The 16,862-nt window shown below is 39.6% G+C and overlaps 1 protein-coding gene across 1 annotated transcript in view; it reads left to right on the top strand.

The window, feature by feature from the left end:
• Positions 1 to 16,862, top strand: part of IPO9 (importin 9) — a 55,933-nt gene that overhangs the window by 20,711 nt on the left and 18,360 nt on the right. The window contains exons 4-14 of the mRNA XM_027074678.2: positions 241 to 442; positions 4,739 to 4,827; positions 5,636 to 5,722; positions 6,275 to 6,394; positions 6,509 to 6,609; positions 6,808 to 6,866; positions 7,448 to 7,599; positions 8,659 to 8,757; positions 9,650 to 9,756; positions 10,120 to 10,259; positions 12,689 to 12,848. Coding sequence (XP_026930479.1) covers positions 241 to 442; positions 4,739 to 4,827; positions 5,636 to 5,722; positions 6,275 to 6,394; positions 6,509 to 6,609; positions 6,808 to 6,866; positions 7,448 to 7,599; positions 8,659 to 8,757; positions 9,650 to 9,756; positions 10,120 to 10,259; positions 12,689 to 12,848 — 1,316 coding nt within the window. The remainder of the gene's footprint in view (positions 1 to 240; positions 443 to 4,738; positions 4,828 to 5,635; positions 5,723 to 6,274; positions 6,395 to 6,508; positions 6,610 to 6,807; positions 6,867 to 7,447; positions 7,600 to 8,658; positions 8,758 to 9,649; positions 9,757 to 10,119; positions 10,260 to 12,688; positions 12,849 to 16,862) is intronic.

Here is a 16,862-nt window from a genome sequence, read left to right as displayed (position 1 = left end):
TTTCATTTTCGTTTAAATTTAAAGGGCCACATGTAGCTGGTGGCTAACGTAATGGACCGCATAAGTTTAGAGATAATAGATGAACTCTCCAAATGAACGATTTGTCAAGTTTGTGTATTGGAATTTTTGATAGATATGCGATACCTCGTGTGCGTTGCTTTTTCAACACGTAAACTGGATGGGACTCTACCAGTCACTTATAACCTGGTCTAATGACAGGTGGGCTTTTCTCCTCTGCAGGCAAAAATTGTTATCCGGGAGCTATTGCCCAATGGGTTGAGAGAATCAATAAGTAAGGTGCGCTCCAGTGTGGCCTATGCGGTGTCAGCCATTGCCCACTGGGACTGGCCCGAAGCCTGGCCCCAGCTCTTCAACCTGCTCATGGAGATGTTGGTGAGCGGAGATTTAAATGCAGTCCATGGAGCCATGCGAGTGCTGACAGGTATTAGAAGCTATTCCCTGGTATTGGTACTTGGATCCCAAGAACACTTACAAGAGGTTACGTGACAGAATGGCTCTGACCAGTAAGAACTGAAACTTATAGCTCTACCTGATGCTCCTCCTCCCTCCTAGTTTTTATCCCCATGTCTATCTATCCTCCTGCTCCCTTGACTCTTTCCAGGGAATCACGTGGTTTACTATTTCTACTACTATGAAACCTTAGCCCTTGAGGATAGAGTAATAGCATAGTAGTTGAGGATTCAGATTTCAGTTCATATTCTGGTTTTACCTTGACCCAAGTTACTTAGTCTCCTGAGAGTCAGTTTTCTTGTATATAAAATGAAGATAATAACAGTGTTTACCTCACACGGTCTTTTGGTAAGTTTAAATGAGCTAATAAACCCACATAAAGTGTTTCGTGTAATAACTGACTTGGGGGGCACCTGGGTGGCTCAGTCGGTTAAGCATCCGACTTCAGCTCAGGTCATGATCTCACAATCCGTGAGTTCAAGCCCCGTGTCAGGCTCTGTGCTGACAGCTCAGAGCCTGGAGCCTGCTTCGGATTCTGTGTCTCCCTCTCTCTCTGCCCCTCCCCTGCTCATGCTCTGTCTCAAAAATAAATAAAAACATTAAAAAAAAATTTAATAACTGACTTGGAAGTAGTAAGCACTCAGTAAATTTTAGCCATTATGATCATTATCATTATTATACTCATTTTCTACTTAGTTCAACCAATGCAAAGTTAAGAATAGTCAAATAGCATTCTTTATAGGAATATAACAAAGAAGATAAAAACAATATATGATTCTGACTTTCACTTGGTCAGCTTAGACCAAGTGTTTGGTATCTTTTCTTTCTTTCTGTTCTAAGAAGGTGATAAAAATACTTGAAGAAAAATACTTTAATCCAAGCAGATTTGGTGGATATCTTGTCTAAGCTTGATTAATCTATTAATCCCTCACAGAGGGATATGGTCTCTCATACCATATAGGTATGGTATGAGTTTCCCAGCTTTGCGAGTTCTTCTCTGGTTCCTGTCCCCCTAGAGGAAGTCACTACTCTATTTTGCCTTCAAGGAATCCTTTCCTGGACATTAGCAACCTTCTGTTGGTCTTTTGGAAATCATATTTCCCCTCTGCTCAGACAGGCTTGTGAAATGTCTGCCCATATCTTCTCTCTTTCTCTGTGACCTGCTAACTTACCGGAAATGTATTCTTACCTAGTTATGAATACCATTTCTACTTTTCTTGACTCTCATTTTATTGAACGTGGCATCTAGTCCCAGTTTTACTAGTTCATGTTCTGTTCATGGTAAATAATAGCAATTCTCTGTCCAAAAGCAAATTCCTCATCCCCTTTTGTTTCAGACCTCCTCTTCCCACATCTTTGCTCCCTTTTTCAACTGCCCACTATATTCAAAACATTCCTCGCTCAGATTTTCACTTCCCTGCTTATTATTTCCCTTGCTTCTCTTGTACGACTCATTATTCAGGTGACTTCATATATACTCCTTTCCATGGAATTAACCTTCTAGGATTCTTTAAAACTTCATGGTGCCAGAATATCAGTTAACAGCCATGTTTTCTACTAAGAGAAAAAGGCATGTTCCCCTCCAGTCTTCCAACACAAAGTTCAGCTTTCTAAAAAATCTAGAGGAGAGAGGTGGTTGTACATTTATCATACTTGGGATACTGTAGAACCATCATTGTGCTTGACTAAGGAAATCACTGTTCAGTGAGATCACTTTTCTGTCAGCCACAGGGAAAGAACTATGTGGGAAATGTGTATTGTTTTCTATTGGAGTCAGCAGACATGAGATGGATAGCTGCCAACCTCCATTCCCAAATAGCTGCTTCACGTATTTTCAAACAAGAATAGACTGTGTTCCAACAACAGCAACTCAGGCATGCGTGAAGACAGCAGGACATTGGTGTGTGAACAGGAGACTGTAGGAAAATGGGACTGATTCTCTTCAGTGTTTTTTAAGATACTATACCAGTCTCAGGACACCTGGGTGCCTCAGTTGGTTAAACATCCAACTTCAGCTCAGATCATGATCTCGCAGTTCAGGATTTTGAGCCCCATGTTGGGCTGTCTGCTGTCAGCACAGAACCCGCTTCGGATCCTCTGTCTCCCTCTCTCTTTACCCCTCCCCTGCTCGCTCACACGCACGTGCGCACGTTCTCTGTCTCTGTCTTTCAAAAATAAAATTTAAAAAACATTAAAAAAAAAAAAGGTACTATACCAGTCTCCCTTTAATAAGCTTTCCATTAAGCTTATCTATTTTTAAATGAAAAGTAACTAACACTAATGGTGTAAAGGAAATGCAAACATAGCAGCTAAGGATTGAAATATTTGACCACAGGGGCACCTGGGTGGTTCAGTCGGTTAAGCATCCGACTTCGGTTCAGGTCATGATCTCGCAGTGAGTTTGAGCCCCACGTCAGGCTCTGTGCTAACAGCTCAGAGCCTGGATCCTGCTTCAGATTCTGTGTCTTCTCTCTATGCCCCTCCCATGCTCATGCTCTTTCTCTGTCTCTCAATAATAAATAAACAAAAAAAAATTTTTTTTAAATATATTTGACCACAGCTACAGCTTTTTCTTCAATCTCAAAGAAGTTTGGAGATTGAGATCTTCCCCGTGTCTTATCCCTTTTCTAACTTGCTGAGTGACCCCAGAAAACTTATTTGGGGAGCACCTGGGTGGCTCAGTCGGTTAAGCATCAGAATTTGATTCGGGTCATGATCTCACAGTTCGTGAGTTGGAGCCCCGCATCAGGCTCTGTGCTGACAGAAGCTGGAGCCTGCTTCAGATTCTGTGTCTCCCTCTCTGCCTCTAACCCACTCGCATTCTGTCTCTGTCTCTCTCAAAAATGAATGAACATTAAAAAAAAAAATTTTTAAGTGTTAATTGAGACTACTAGGAATGATTTTATAGGAGAGCAAAAAATGTGATTAAGCAATTTATTAGTAGGATTAAGTTAAACTACATTTTCCATAAAATTTGTTTTCGTTAATCTGCTATTCATCACATTTGTTTGGACTAATTTCTTTGGATTTCTAAAGAAAATAGAACATTTATTTTATTCAGAGCTCAAAATTTATTCTTTAGGAGGAAACCAAGCTAGTAAAGAAGACTCAGTCTTGAATACATGATCTTCATATGACTTCTGGAGATTGATATTGCCCAAAATTTGGGGGGTGTATTAACCTTGAAAGTGCCGACATGCATTTCTAGTTGCAGATTCTCCTGAAAAATGTCCCAGTTCACTAGCTCCATTTCTATAGTGATAATGGGGAATTGCCAGGAAAAGCAGCAGAAAAAGTGAACAAACACTGGAACCCCGGGGCTTGTATTTATTTCACAGTTTTAGTAACATGAGACCCACGGGACCCCATGAGACCCCTTCATCCTTTCCCAGTGCCTTGTGCAGAAAGTGAAGAGAAAGACACAACCTCTATTTCTCTCACCTTCTTCAAGTCTCATTTCATATATAGGTTGCTTTTTGCCACATTCGTATGGTGGAAATCCTTTCTCTTCCAATGAGCAGCAACCTCTGGCTTCTAGGTCAATAAATGTCATTCACTGGGAAGAATAACATATACAGAGTGGAGTTGAAGCCTAGTAAGCCTGCATATGTTTTATTATGCGGATCAAAACAACTCACCAAGGGAGAGTATTAAAAATGGAACCAAAAAGGGATGCCTGGGTGGCTCAGTCGGTTGAGCATCCGACTTCGGCTCAGGTCATGATCTGACAGTCCGTGAGTTCGAGCCCCGCATCAGGCCCTGGGCTGACAGCTCACAGCCTGGAGCTGCTTCGGGTTCTGTGTCTCCCTCTCTCTCTGCCCCTCCTCCACTCGTGCTCTGTCTCTCTCACTCTCCAAAATGAATAAATGTTTAAAAAAATTTTTTTTTTAAAAATGGAATCAAATGTAAGACACCTTAAAGTGCATCTGGATGTTGACGATCAGGTATAAATTAGACTAATACAGGATTTTCCTAAGGTGACCTTACAAGGACTTTTATGCAGCTCTTAGAGATTTTATTTCAGTGTTTACATAAAGGTTTTTTTCTCAATCATACGTATTTTCCTGTATCTTTGTGCTATTCTCTTTCCCTTTCTAACAAATAATAACTCTTGCTACTGTTCCTTCCCCAGAATAAGACCACCAGGCCTGTGTCTTTACCTGTATGCTATCTGCTTGGGAACTGCCACTTAGAAGCAGTGTGAAAATTTTCCCACTTCCATATTTATAAAGCAGTATTTTTTATAGTACTCCGTTTTTCTTTGTAGAATTCACTCGAGAAGTAACAGACACACAGATGCCACTTGTTGCTCCTGTCATCCTCCCAGAGATGTATAAGATCTTCACTATGGCCGAGGTATGCAATCTCAGCTCCAGGATCACAGCAAGTAAGAGCTGCTTAGGTTCTGGTCAGCCTCCACATCTCGTGTGGGAGACTGTTATATTTGCGGCGATCCCCACACCTAAAGACCAGAACGGACAGAGATCTGAATCTGGGTTAACCTTAGAACCTTCACATATAACTGCAGGGGCCAGCCTTTGATAAGGGAGTGAGAGAGCTGCATTGTTTCTTCACATTACGATCTCATAGCTCCTGGCACCCTGCATCCCCTGAGCACCTAGTGCTTTGTGCTCCCTCTATCCTCTCGTTACGGCATCCTGCCTCATTACGGCACCTCAGTCAACTGTGTGGAAGCAGTCTATCACTGCATTGCCCATAATAGGTTTATAATATACTGTATATGTGTTTGATTACCGTATATACAAATGGTGACTCATTCACAATAAACTATGAGTGCCCAGTGGGTAATGTTTTAACCTCCCTACTTCACTCTGCCCCCAGTCAAGGGTCTATCTTTTGAAAGAAATACGTTGACTGTGTTGAGATTTCAAGCAGTGCCAAGCCTAATATTTTTAATAAAATCAGACCACAGAGGCCTACATATATAGGCTAATTCCAGTGAATTCTAACGTTCTGCTGGCTTTTATTCTCTGAATTACAGAGAATATCCGTATCTGCTGGATATGAGTGGATGGTGTTTCCGATCTCTCTAGGAATCCAGTCCCATGTCAGATTGAGAAGTCCTAGTTGTTCTTCTGACCCCAGATATGCAAACATAGACACAGACATACCTATCTCAGGGCTCTGCTGTAACTTTTCCCAGGTGTATGGTATTCGAACCCGTTCCCGAGCTGTGGAGATTTTTACCACTTGTGCCCATATGATCTGTAACATGGAGGAATTGGAAAAGGTAAGGAAGCCTTTTGGTCACTAACAGACTTCATGCTTAAAAATCTTTATGCCTTCTGTTGGAGGCACAGCAGTGACTGATTTCATTTCAAGAGTACCAGAATGCATGCTAATTGTGGTTGCATTTAACATTTTGATTACATTTGTATATAATTTAGTTTCCTTTCATTTGAGCCTTATTTCTTCTGACACCTTATCCTGCATCTTTTCATATTAATCATCACCCAGAACTTGACTACTCTTTTATAGCCTTTTTTTTTGGTCTCACAGGAGACAAAGCTAGCTGAAAAACACCAATCCCTGTCATTCCAAAGTAGTTTTGAAAAGTTGGTCTTGTACAATAACTTTTAAGAAGGCCGTGGTGAGGAACTGCAGGTGTTAGAGAAGGAAATATGAAATCTTGGGTAGCACTTCCAGTGACTTGATAGCTGTACTTTTCTGATTGGAACCTGAGCCCAGAGAAATCTTTCGATGCCTCAGATCTTGGTGTTTGATATGTGCATTGAAGCCATTGATTTATAAGTATGTTCAATATTGACTGGTTTGTTACCAGGGTGCAGCCAAAGTTCTGATCTTTCCTGTGGTGCAGCAGTTCACAGAGGCCTTTGTTCAGGCCCTCCAGATACCAGATGGCCCCACATCTGACAGTGGGTTTAAGATGGAAGTCCTAAAGGTAAATATTTACTACCGTTGAGGTACTTGGAGTTTTAGAGGATGGTCTGAAATCATTGGTTTTTCTCCTCCATCACTTGTAACTCTCAGGTCTTTTTTCTCTGTAATTTCTCAGGCAGTGACAGCCCTGGTGAAAAACTTCCCAAAGCACATGGTGTCCTCCATGCAACAGATTCTGCCTATTGTCTGGAACACCCTAACTGAGAGTGCAGCTTTATATCCTTTTCAGAAAGCTTGAGGGACCTGCTACCACCTGTAGTCGGGAATCTAGCACTGGGTCTTGCATTCATATGACTCCACTTTTTTAAATGACTTTTTTAAAGTATCTGCTCTTAGTGTTGGAATGTGTAACATTCTCTTGTAGAATATATGTAAAGCAGACTCCAAATTCTGTTTCTTTACTCTTCATCATACTTATGTGAGGACAGAAGTAAATTACACAGAAGAAGTAGAAGATCCTGTGGATTCTGATGGTATGTAGTTTATCTGATCTTAACAGATACACCACTCGGTGAGGAAAGGGCTCTAGGAAAGGAAAAAAGCCAGAGACAGATAATAGCGGTAACGTAGAGGCTTCACTCTCGTAAGTTAAGTTTTCTAGTTGAGTTTCCTTTCAGTGTATTAGATGTGGGGAAATGAGACATTGAAAATCTTTAATCTGTTCCTCAAAGGCATTTGCATAAATCTCATAAAATAGAATTTCTGATTTAGAAGAGATACCTTAAAGGCCATCTAATCCAGCCTACTTCTTTGTGGCAGATGATATTTTCATTTCTGTTTTAATATTTTTTAAGGGTTTCAAATCAAAAATAGACATGCTGGAAGATATATTCAGTGTTTCTGATTCTTTTGCTTAAGAAACCAAAGAATCTTTGACATTCTCAAAGTTCCTTTCTTTGACTCCTTAGCGTCCCTCTTTGTTCCCTTGGGAATAAAAATTAGCAAGGACTGTAAATATTCATTAATTTACCAAGATAATGTAGTTCATTTCCAGCATACATGCTGTCCTTTTGTTTGCTTGTCATTAAAATCTTCTCTTGTGTATTTCCTGTAGGTGAAGTCCTGGGCTTTGAAAATCTCGTCTTTAGCATTTTTGAGTTTGTCCATGCTCTCCTAGAAAATAGCAAATTCAAAAGCACTGTTAAGAAAGCCTTGCCTGAGTTGATTTACTATATAATCCTGTACATGCAAATCACTGAGGAACAGGTAAATGATATTTGGGAGACAGTTACCAGCTTCTTTTTAGAAAGTGCAACTTGAATGTGAGATCTAGGTCAAGTGAACAGTTTTATTTCTAAAAATAGACACTAGAAGAATAACTTCATGTGAAGTTCTAGGAAAGCTTTTTTCTTTTTTTTTTTAATATTTGTTTATTTCTTCAAGAGAGAGAGAGAGAGAGAGACTGCACGCAGGTGCACATGCAAGCAGGGGAGGGGCAGAGAGAGAAAGAATCCCAAGCAGGCTCTGCACTGCCAGCACAGAGCCCAATGTGGGCCTCAAACTCACAAACCGTAAGATCATGATCTGAGCCGAAGTCAGATGCTCAACTGACTGAGCCACCCAGGTGCCCCTCTAGGAAATTTCTGGGTTCTGTGGTTTTATTAACTCCTATATTAGATAATTGGACTTTGCGAATACTTTTACTTTTGCTTCCATACTACCACTAACCAAAGACCCTGGTTTCTGGAAGAATCTATTCCTTCTCTATAAATACTGACATATAGAGATCATTAGCCTGGTTGTTGGGTCAGTAGACTAGAAAGGAGCATTAAAAAAATAAGATAATGCCTCTCTTATATAAATAGCACAAGAATCGACATAATTTTCACATTAAATATTCCATCAGACCTAATATAGTCAAATATATTCAAAGTTGATCTATCAGAAAGTGAAAGCTGGTTAAAAGTAGCAGAGAACTAGTAATCAGCTCAGTGTCTACTAGAGAGCAGTAACTTTTGTTACTTGCCTTGGTAAAGGATTTACTTCTCTACATCAAAGAGAAAAGACTGAGGCTAGATTTCCGTTCAAGATAAAAACAAAAGAGGGTGCCTGGCTGGCTCAGTCGGTGGAGCATGTGATACTTGGTCTCGCAGTTGTGAGTTCAAGCCCTACGTTGTATGTAGAGATTGCTTAAAAATAAAATCTTTAAAAAATAATAATAAATGAAAACAAAAGGTTGAAATCTTCTGGGTGTGTGGATGAAAAAAGGAAACATATGAACCAGATTGGCAACCTCACAAAGACCTAACTGCATCATCCTTTCAGATTAAAGTATGGACAGCCAACCCCCAACAGTTTGTTGAAGATGAAGATGATGATACTTTCTCCTACACTGTTAGGATTGCAGCTCAAGACCTATTGCTTGTAAGTGGGTTCCCTTGATACTTGAACCAGAATATCCTAACCAATCACTTGAACGTTCCCTCTTCTTTGTAGACAACTAACCCAAGTTGAGCAGTGTTATTGAGTGACTTTATCTTAGACTTCTTTGAGGATAATAAAAGAGCTTCTCAAATGAAGTTTGAGACTCGGGAATTCCAAAGTCATTCCTGCTGGTTTGGGTTTACAAGTAAATATTAGATGTAAAAATTGTGCAGAGGATAAAGTGTTCTAATAAGGGTAATTGAATCAGGAACATTCAGTTTAATTCACTCTTAAGCCAGAATCTGTAGCATAAACCAGATGTTGGCAAACATTTTTAAAAAATTAGATTACTGAGAGATGAACATCCAAACAAACATCTGCTGTTTTCTTTGGCTCTCACTAGAGCATAGAATTGTCTCTGGGTTGAAGTTGTGTGAAGAAACTGCCTCTTGTGTTCTGTTGGGTGAGAGGTTCTCATTATTAGCGAACTCACTTCTCATTACCCTTTAGTATTTCTAAGGCACCTATGAAAGATCACAACTAAGTTTCAGTTCGTAGATTAGCCTTTTATTTCTACAGTCAAGCTCCCAGAATAAATAAATAAGCTTCATTCGAGGCTGAATTAATCATTGCTCACTTATACTCTGCTCAATATAGCCAGAGAGCTTTACATTTTGTTAGCTTTACAAGCCTAGGCACTGCAGAAATACTACTTTAATTCCATTAAAGACCCTGAACTAATAAGGGTTATATTTTTAATATGCCTAATTGGGACTTGGCATGTATGTGTGAATGAGCGTGAACCATTGAGTTTGCAATTAAATTTGCAGTTTGCAATTAAGATGGGTTTAATTGCACAGATAGGTTTATTAGCCCTCCCCTCTCTCCCTAGGCTGTGGCCACTGATTTCCAGAATGAGAGTGCAGCGGCCCTGGCTGCTGCAGCCACCCGGCACTTACAAGAGGCTGAGCAAACCAAAAACAGCGGCACCGAACACTGGTAAGAGTGAGCAACTGATACTTAACTTACGGACATGTTCTGGGCATCAGATCTAAGGCAGATCCTTGCTTTGAATCATGTGTTTTAAAGCCATCCTCCCAACCTTAAAATAATTGGTTAAGATGCTTTTATTGTACCCCTTGATTCTGAAAGCCTTGAAGGGAAGGACCTTTACTTTGTTTTTAATTAGAAAAATCTGTTATTAAATTTCCCTGTTTTCAGCTGTAGGTTTAGATTAGAAGGGCAGATAAATGTCCCTTTTGGGTCAGATTGTGCTGGACTACCCATTCATGTTTCTACTTCCTTCAGATGTCTTTTTGGCAGTGTAGTTTGTTTTACCAGGCTATGGTATCACTTTTGCAGGTGGAAGATACATGAGGCATGCATGCTTGCCCTTGGCTCGGTGAAGTCCATCATCACTGACAGTGTGAAGAATGGCAGGATCCATTTTGACATGCATGGGTTCTTGACCAATGTCATCCTTGCAGACCTCAACCTCTCAGGTACATTTTAGTACAATGCCAGGATTCACGCCTGTCATCAACTCAGTTATATTGTTCATTTAGATAGGTAGGCCAGATATTCATGTGTCCTTAGGGTGGAAAATTCTTTTCCACCCTAGAGCTTGAACTCATCTAAACTTCTAACACAGCCTAGAGACCGTGGCTCAAGCTTTACCAACAAAGATACTGATATTGCCACATTCATAATTTTTCCACTCTGTTTACTTCCCTTCCAAATCTGTGCTCACATTTATGGATGGTTTTGGCATTTGAATAGGATGCAGATTTGGTTGCTGTACCTTGAGAATTTTGGCTTGAGTTCTGTCATTATTAAGTCCAAACTACCTTTAGACAGTTTATGTCAGTGTCATTCTTCCTGTTTGTTTCCTGTCTTTTTTCTCAAACTTTATTCTTGGCCAATATCCAGATAATTAGAATGTTCCCTTCTCGTGTTCATGTTAGCTACTTGCCTTAAAAAAAAAAAAAAGTAGGCTCTACTATATTAGATTTATTTCTCCAGCAATGTAGAGCAGTCATTAAGAATCATCATTTCTCTCTTTGCCATCTTCAGCTACATTGTTTCTGCCTATGCCATGCCTTATTCTGATCCTTAGAGACTTCCCCCATTACAAAAGGTCATCTTTGCTTTGTCCAAATACGTAAATCACGGGACATTTGGCATTGTTTGCTCTATTCTCAATCCGTTCACTTGCCTCTCACTCGTAGGCTAGCCGTTTGAGTAGCTGAAGCCATTTGAAAGCATTCTACTCTGACTCTAAATAGGTAATCTATTATAAGATATGTGTGGCATCACCTCCATTCTCTGAATCACAGAATTAAAGTGGTTGAACATCCAGAGCTCAGACCCATTGGGAATATCCTTTTTCACTCTATACTTAACTTACACTGGTGAATATGTTTTCTTTTTTCATACTAGAATATAAGGTGTCTGAAAATAGAAATCATGTCTAATACATGTTTGTATCCCTCAATGCTTTGCATATAATAGACATTTCATAATTATGTGTTGAATGAAAGTGTTCAAAGTTCTCAAATCCATCAACATATTTTTTATAGAATTTACCCTGGTAAAGAACCTTCAAAAATTCGTGGAGACCTGAGAATATTTACAATTGAGACAGTTGTCCTGCCTATAGTTAAAAACTTTTCTACACCAGCCATTCTCAAGCTTTCTGGTGTCAGGACCTCTTTGCTCTCTTAAAAATTATCAGTGGTCCGAAAGAGATTTTTGTGTGAATTTTCTGTGTCAATACTTAACATATTAAAAATTAAAACAGAAGTTTCTAAAACACAAGAATTGCAAGCATACATTTCATTAGCTGTCAGAGCTGTGGTGTCAGCACATCAGATGACCTCTGGAAAACTCCACTGTACACTTGAGAAGGAGTGAGAGTGAAAAAGATGGATAATGTCTTGATATCACCATGAAAGTTTTAACTTTTGGGACTCCCAAGAGTCCCTAGACCATACTTTGAGAGCTGCTACTCTGTGTTACATAAATTAGCATGTATTTTAAATTATATGAATGGCACAGGTTGTTAGGTTCTGCTCAATAATTCTCATCAACTACATGTTTACAAGTAACTAAGTTAAGCCCTGTGACAAGCTGAGTAAGTATAGTCTCTGTCATCAGGCAGGTTATAGTAAGCGGGGGCAGGGGTGGGGCTGGGGGGGTAGTAGTCATCTTACACTGGTGGCTGGAATATCCAACAAAATATGCTACATGTAAGAAAGCTAAAGACATAGGATTACAGCAGCACAGAGATAGTTAGGATTACTTTAGCCCAAGAAGTCAGTTCGGTTATGCAAGTAGCAGTGAATGTGTTGGCCTATATACAAAGCACAGAAATGGCAAAGTAAGATGTGAGTTGCTGGGAGGGGTGTATGGTTGAGTTTAGAAGGCATAAAGGGAAATCACAGGTAATGCTAGTCATTGACCTCAGGGAGTGTTGAATATAAGGCTTAACTAAAATGGTCTTTATTTGGTAGACTATGGAATTTATTGATAGATACTAAATAATGACAGAACTATGATTTACAATGTTCCAACGATGGTCCAAGAGTAGGAACAACTGGCAATGGAGAAGACATTTAGAGGACTAACTAGTAGTGCAGGTAAAGGATAATGAGAGCTAGGGATGGGAATGAGGGAGGTAAGTCCTTTTAGCCTAAGAATATTCAATATCTACTTTGCAAATAGTGCAAAGTGAAACTGGGAAAATGATTCTGTACCAAAGGTCATATATTTGCTTTTATCTTATAAGGTCATGCTTTTTCCTTGAGTAAGTTGTATATATTATGTAGTATCCAGTTACTGTGACAAGTTGCGGATGGAGGTGGGAAGGAGAAAGGGCAAGTAACAGAACCTTTTTATTGTTCAACCCCTAATTGGTCTCTCTTCCTCCCAGTGTCTCCTTTTCTCTTGGGCCGGGCACTTTGGGCTGCCAGTCGGTTCACTGTTGCTATGTCTCCTGAATTGATCCAGCAGTTTCTACAGGCAACAGTTAGTGGTCTTCATGAGACACAACCCCCATCCGTTCGAATATCTGCTGTGAGAGCCATCTGGGGGTGAGTACACCACCTTAGGGTGTTACACGCTACTGAAGAGAAAATTACTCAAAGTAGAAGTCCCAAACAGCATTTGACCAGTAGATTATGTTGCTTAGAAATTTCTGATGAAGATCTCCTACAAAATGGTGAGTGGAGAGGGAAAGAAACCATATCAGGAACGTGGCATCAAGAGATAAATAACATGCATAGGATTGCACATTAAAGAATTACAGAAGTGGGATTAGAGCCAGGTCATTTTGTTGATTGATTTCTCTGTATTTGAAGTTAAGTTTGGGATAATGTAGCCTAGAAACACTGCTTTTTTCCCAATTTTACCTCTTTTTCACAGCCAGTATACTAGTTGCTCAGCTAGTCATTTATTTATATTCCTACCAAGATCAGATGGAGCATTGTTGCTTTAACAAACATATTAAAGTCCAAACTTAAAAGTCTCAGTTGAATCCTAAAAACTACCTAAAATCCTAAAAGTATAAAATTCATCTTCTACCTATCTGCGCTGCCTTCTTACCTTTTGAAGCAGAGATTGAGATGTTGTGCATTATATATGTCTTTAGAAAGCATTGAAGGGAAATGATGTAAGCCAGATAACTGAATAAGACACCCTTCACTAGTGTCTCTCCCTCAACAATAACTTGGCATCTTATGGTGGACAACATGTCTTTGTGGGAGCTGTGAGACTCAGAGAGGAGACTGTGAAACCCCAGTGCCATCCAAAAACAAGGAGAGCCATTTTGAGAGGATGGGCCCACACCCCAGCAGCCGATACACCAACCCTAGCCCTGGCTGTAGCCTGAGACACAGCTCCATGCCCTTGAGGGCATGGCTACAGCCCCATTTGGCTTGGATTCTATGACCAGCACCACACACTAAGTACCCAGGAGAATCTTACCCAATTGTGTGTTGCATAATAGGAATACAGACCTCAATCCCAGATGTGGACCCTGAAGTAGCCCATGAACTGGCTCCACTCCCTTTCAGCTGTGGTCCTGGAGAACACAGATTTAGACAATCCACTCATGGATGAGGGAACCTCTGTGGAAGTTCAGGAGTCCAGCAGAGGAATTCCAGCATACCACTGGGGCAGAAGAGTCCAAGATTGGACACTTTGAAGGGGTCAGTCAATAAAGACTGGAGGAAGTAACTGTTACTTCACTTGTGAAGACAGCAATACAAGAAAGACTTCAAGGAACATGAAAAAATCAAAGAAACATGACACCACAAAAGGAACACAATAATTTTCTGGTAACTGACCCCAAAGATAGAAATCTATGATATACCTGATAAAGAATCCAAAAGAGCTATTTTAAGGAGCTCAGTGAGCTGTAAGAAAACAGAAAAACAAATTGATGAAATCAGAAAAACAATACATAAACAAAATGAGAAGTTCAACAAAGACAGAAATCATGAAAAAGAACCAAGCAGAAATTCTGGAGGTGAAGAATACGATGAATGAAAGAAAAAATGCAACAGAGACCATCAACAGCAGAACAACTCAAGCAGAGGAAAGAAAGAACCTGTAAGGTAGAAGACAAGACCTTGAAATTACCCACTCAAGGAGGTCAAAGAATAAAGAATGAAAAAGAATGAAGAAAACCTATGTGAACTTTGGGATACCATTAGGAGAAACAATCTGTGAATAAATTGGAGCCCCAGAAGGAGAGGTAGAAGGGGGCAGAAAGCTTACTTACAGAAATAATGTCTGAGGGACACCTGGGGTCACTCAACAGGTTAAACGTCAAACTCTTGATTTCAGCTTAGGTCATGATTTCATGGTTGTGAGATCAAGACCCACACTGGGCTCTGCACTGAGAATGGAGCCTGCTTGGGATTCTCTCTCCTCTTTCTGTCTTTCTCCAAATAAATAAATAAACATTAGAAAGGAAGGGAGGGAGGGAGGAAGGAAGGAAGGAAGGAAGGGAGGAAGGAAGGAAAAAGTGTCTGAGAACTTTCCAAATCTGAGGAGAAAGTATACATCCAAGTTCATGAAGCTAATATTTCACCCCCAAATTTCAGTTTAAAGTGATCTCCAATATACATTATAATAAAACTGTCTAAAATCAAGTGAATTTTAAAGTAGAAAGAGAAAAAAATGTTCTCTCATACAAGGGAATCCCCGTAAGATTATCGGCTGATTTTGCATTAGAAACCTCACGGGCCAGAAGAGAATGGGATGATATATTCAAAGTACTGAAAATAAAAACTGCCAACCAAGAATATGCGGCAAAGATGTTCTTCGGGAACAAAGACAAGATAAAGTGTCTCAAACAAAGCTGAAGAAATTCTTCACCACTAGACCTACCTTACAAGAAGTGCTGAAAGGAATTCTTTAAGCTGAAATGAAATTAGTAATATGAAATATACTACACACTGGTAAAGATACGTATATAATCAGATTCAGAATGCTCTAATACTGTAACCTGGTGGTGTGTTAAACACTTAACTCTAAAAGTTAAAGGACAAAATAAATAGCTAAGTAACTTGTTAGTGAATATACACTATAAAAAGTGAAATTGTGACGTCAAAAACATGAGAGGGAATAAAGGGTAAAACTTTTGTATACAATCAGAGTTACCATTGTGAAATAAATGGTTATATCTATAAATGTTTTCTGTAAGCCTTAGAATAACCACAAAGCAAAAATCTACAATAGACAACAGAATCAAAACATTCCACTATGGGAAATCATAAATTCACAAAGGAAGACAGCAAGAGAGGAAGAAAGGAACAAGGAAACTACAGAAGAGGAAATAATAAAGTGGCATTAGTAAGTCTTTACTTATCAAAAATTACTTTCAATGTAAATGGATTTAAATCTCTAATCAAAAGTCCAGAGTAGCTGAATGGATTTTTAAAAAGACCCAATTTATATACTACCTACAAGAGACTCCCTTCAAGACACATATGCTCAAAGTGAGGGGATGGAAAAACTATTCCATGCAAATAGAAACCAAAAGAAAGCAAGGGTAGCTGTATTTTTATCAGATAAAATAGACTTTAGCTCAAAAGCTGTACTAGAGACAAAAAAATATTGTTAGGTAATGATAAATGAGTCAATTCATCAAGATATAACAAATATATGTACATTTGACATTGGAGCACCTAAATATATTAAGCAAATACTAACGTCTGAAAGGAGAAATAGGGACACCTGGGTGCCTCATTCAGCTCAGGTCATGATCTCAGAGTCATGGGATCAAGCCCCACATTGAACCCTGTGTCAGGCTCCACACTGACAGCATGGAGCCTGCTTGGGGTGTTTCTCTATCTCCCTCTCTCCCTCTCTCTCTCCCTCTCCCTCTCTCCATCTCTCCCTCTCTCCCTCTCTTCTCTCCTTCTCTCCTTCTCTCCTTCTCTCCTTCTCCCCTTCTCCCCTTCTCCCTCTTCCTGTCTCTCCCTCTCCCTCTGCCCCTCTTCCCTGCTAGCATGTGTATGTGCTCTCTCTCTTGCTCTTTCTCATAAAATTTTAAAAAAGAGGGGGGCGGGTGGGGAGAAACAGACAATAATACAGTAATCGTAGGGGACTTCAGTACCCCACTTTCAACAATGGGTAAATCATCCAAACAAATCAGTAAGGAGATATTGGCCTTTATACTTTTGACTACAGGCACCTAATAGATATATACAGAGTGCTCTGTCCAACAGCAGCAGAATACACGTTCTTCTCAAGCATGCATGGAACATTCTCCAGGAAAAGTCATGTGTTGGGTCACAAAACAAGTCCTAGGAAAACTATCTTTTCCAATCACAGTGAAATGACACTAGAAATCAGTGACAGGAGGAAAACTGGAAAATTCACAAATACATGAAAAATAACCACACACTCTTAAACAATCCATGGAAAGAAGAAATAGAAAAATAGAAAACTGTCTTGAAATAAACAAAAATGGAAATACAACATACCAAAACGTATGGGATGCAGCAAATTCAGTTTTAAGAGGGAAGTTTATAGAAGTAAACCTACATTAAGAATAAACAAACAAACAAAAAAATCTCAACCAAACTTTACATCTC

Source organism: Acinonyx jubatus, chromosome E4 (genome assembly GCF_027475565.1).
Source record: "Acinonyx jubatus isolate Ajub_Pintada_27869175 chromosome E4, VMU_Ajub_asm_v1.0, whole genome shotgun sequence".
In the NCBI taxonomy this organism is placed as follows: domain Eukaryota; kingdom Metazoa; phylum Chordata; class Mammalia; order Carnivora; family Felidae; genus Acinonyx; species Acinonyx jubatus.
Note: the sequence above shows the minus strand (reverse complement) of the source record. Positions and strands in the feature narration are given on the sequence as shown.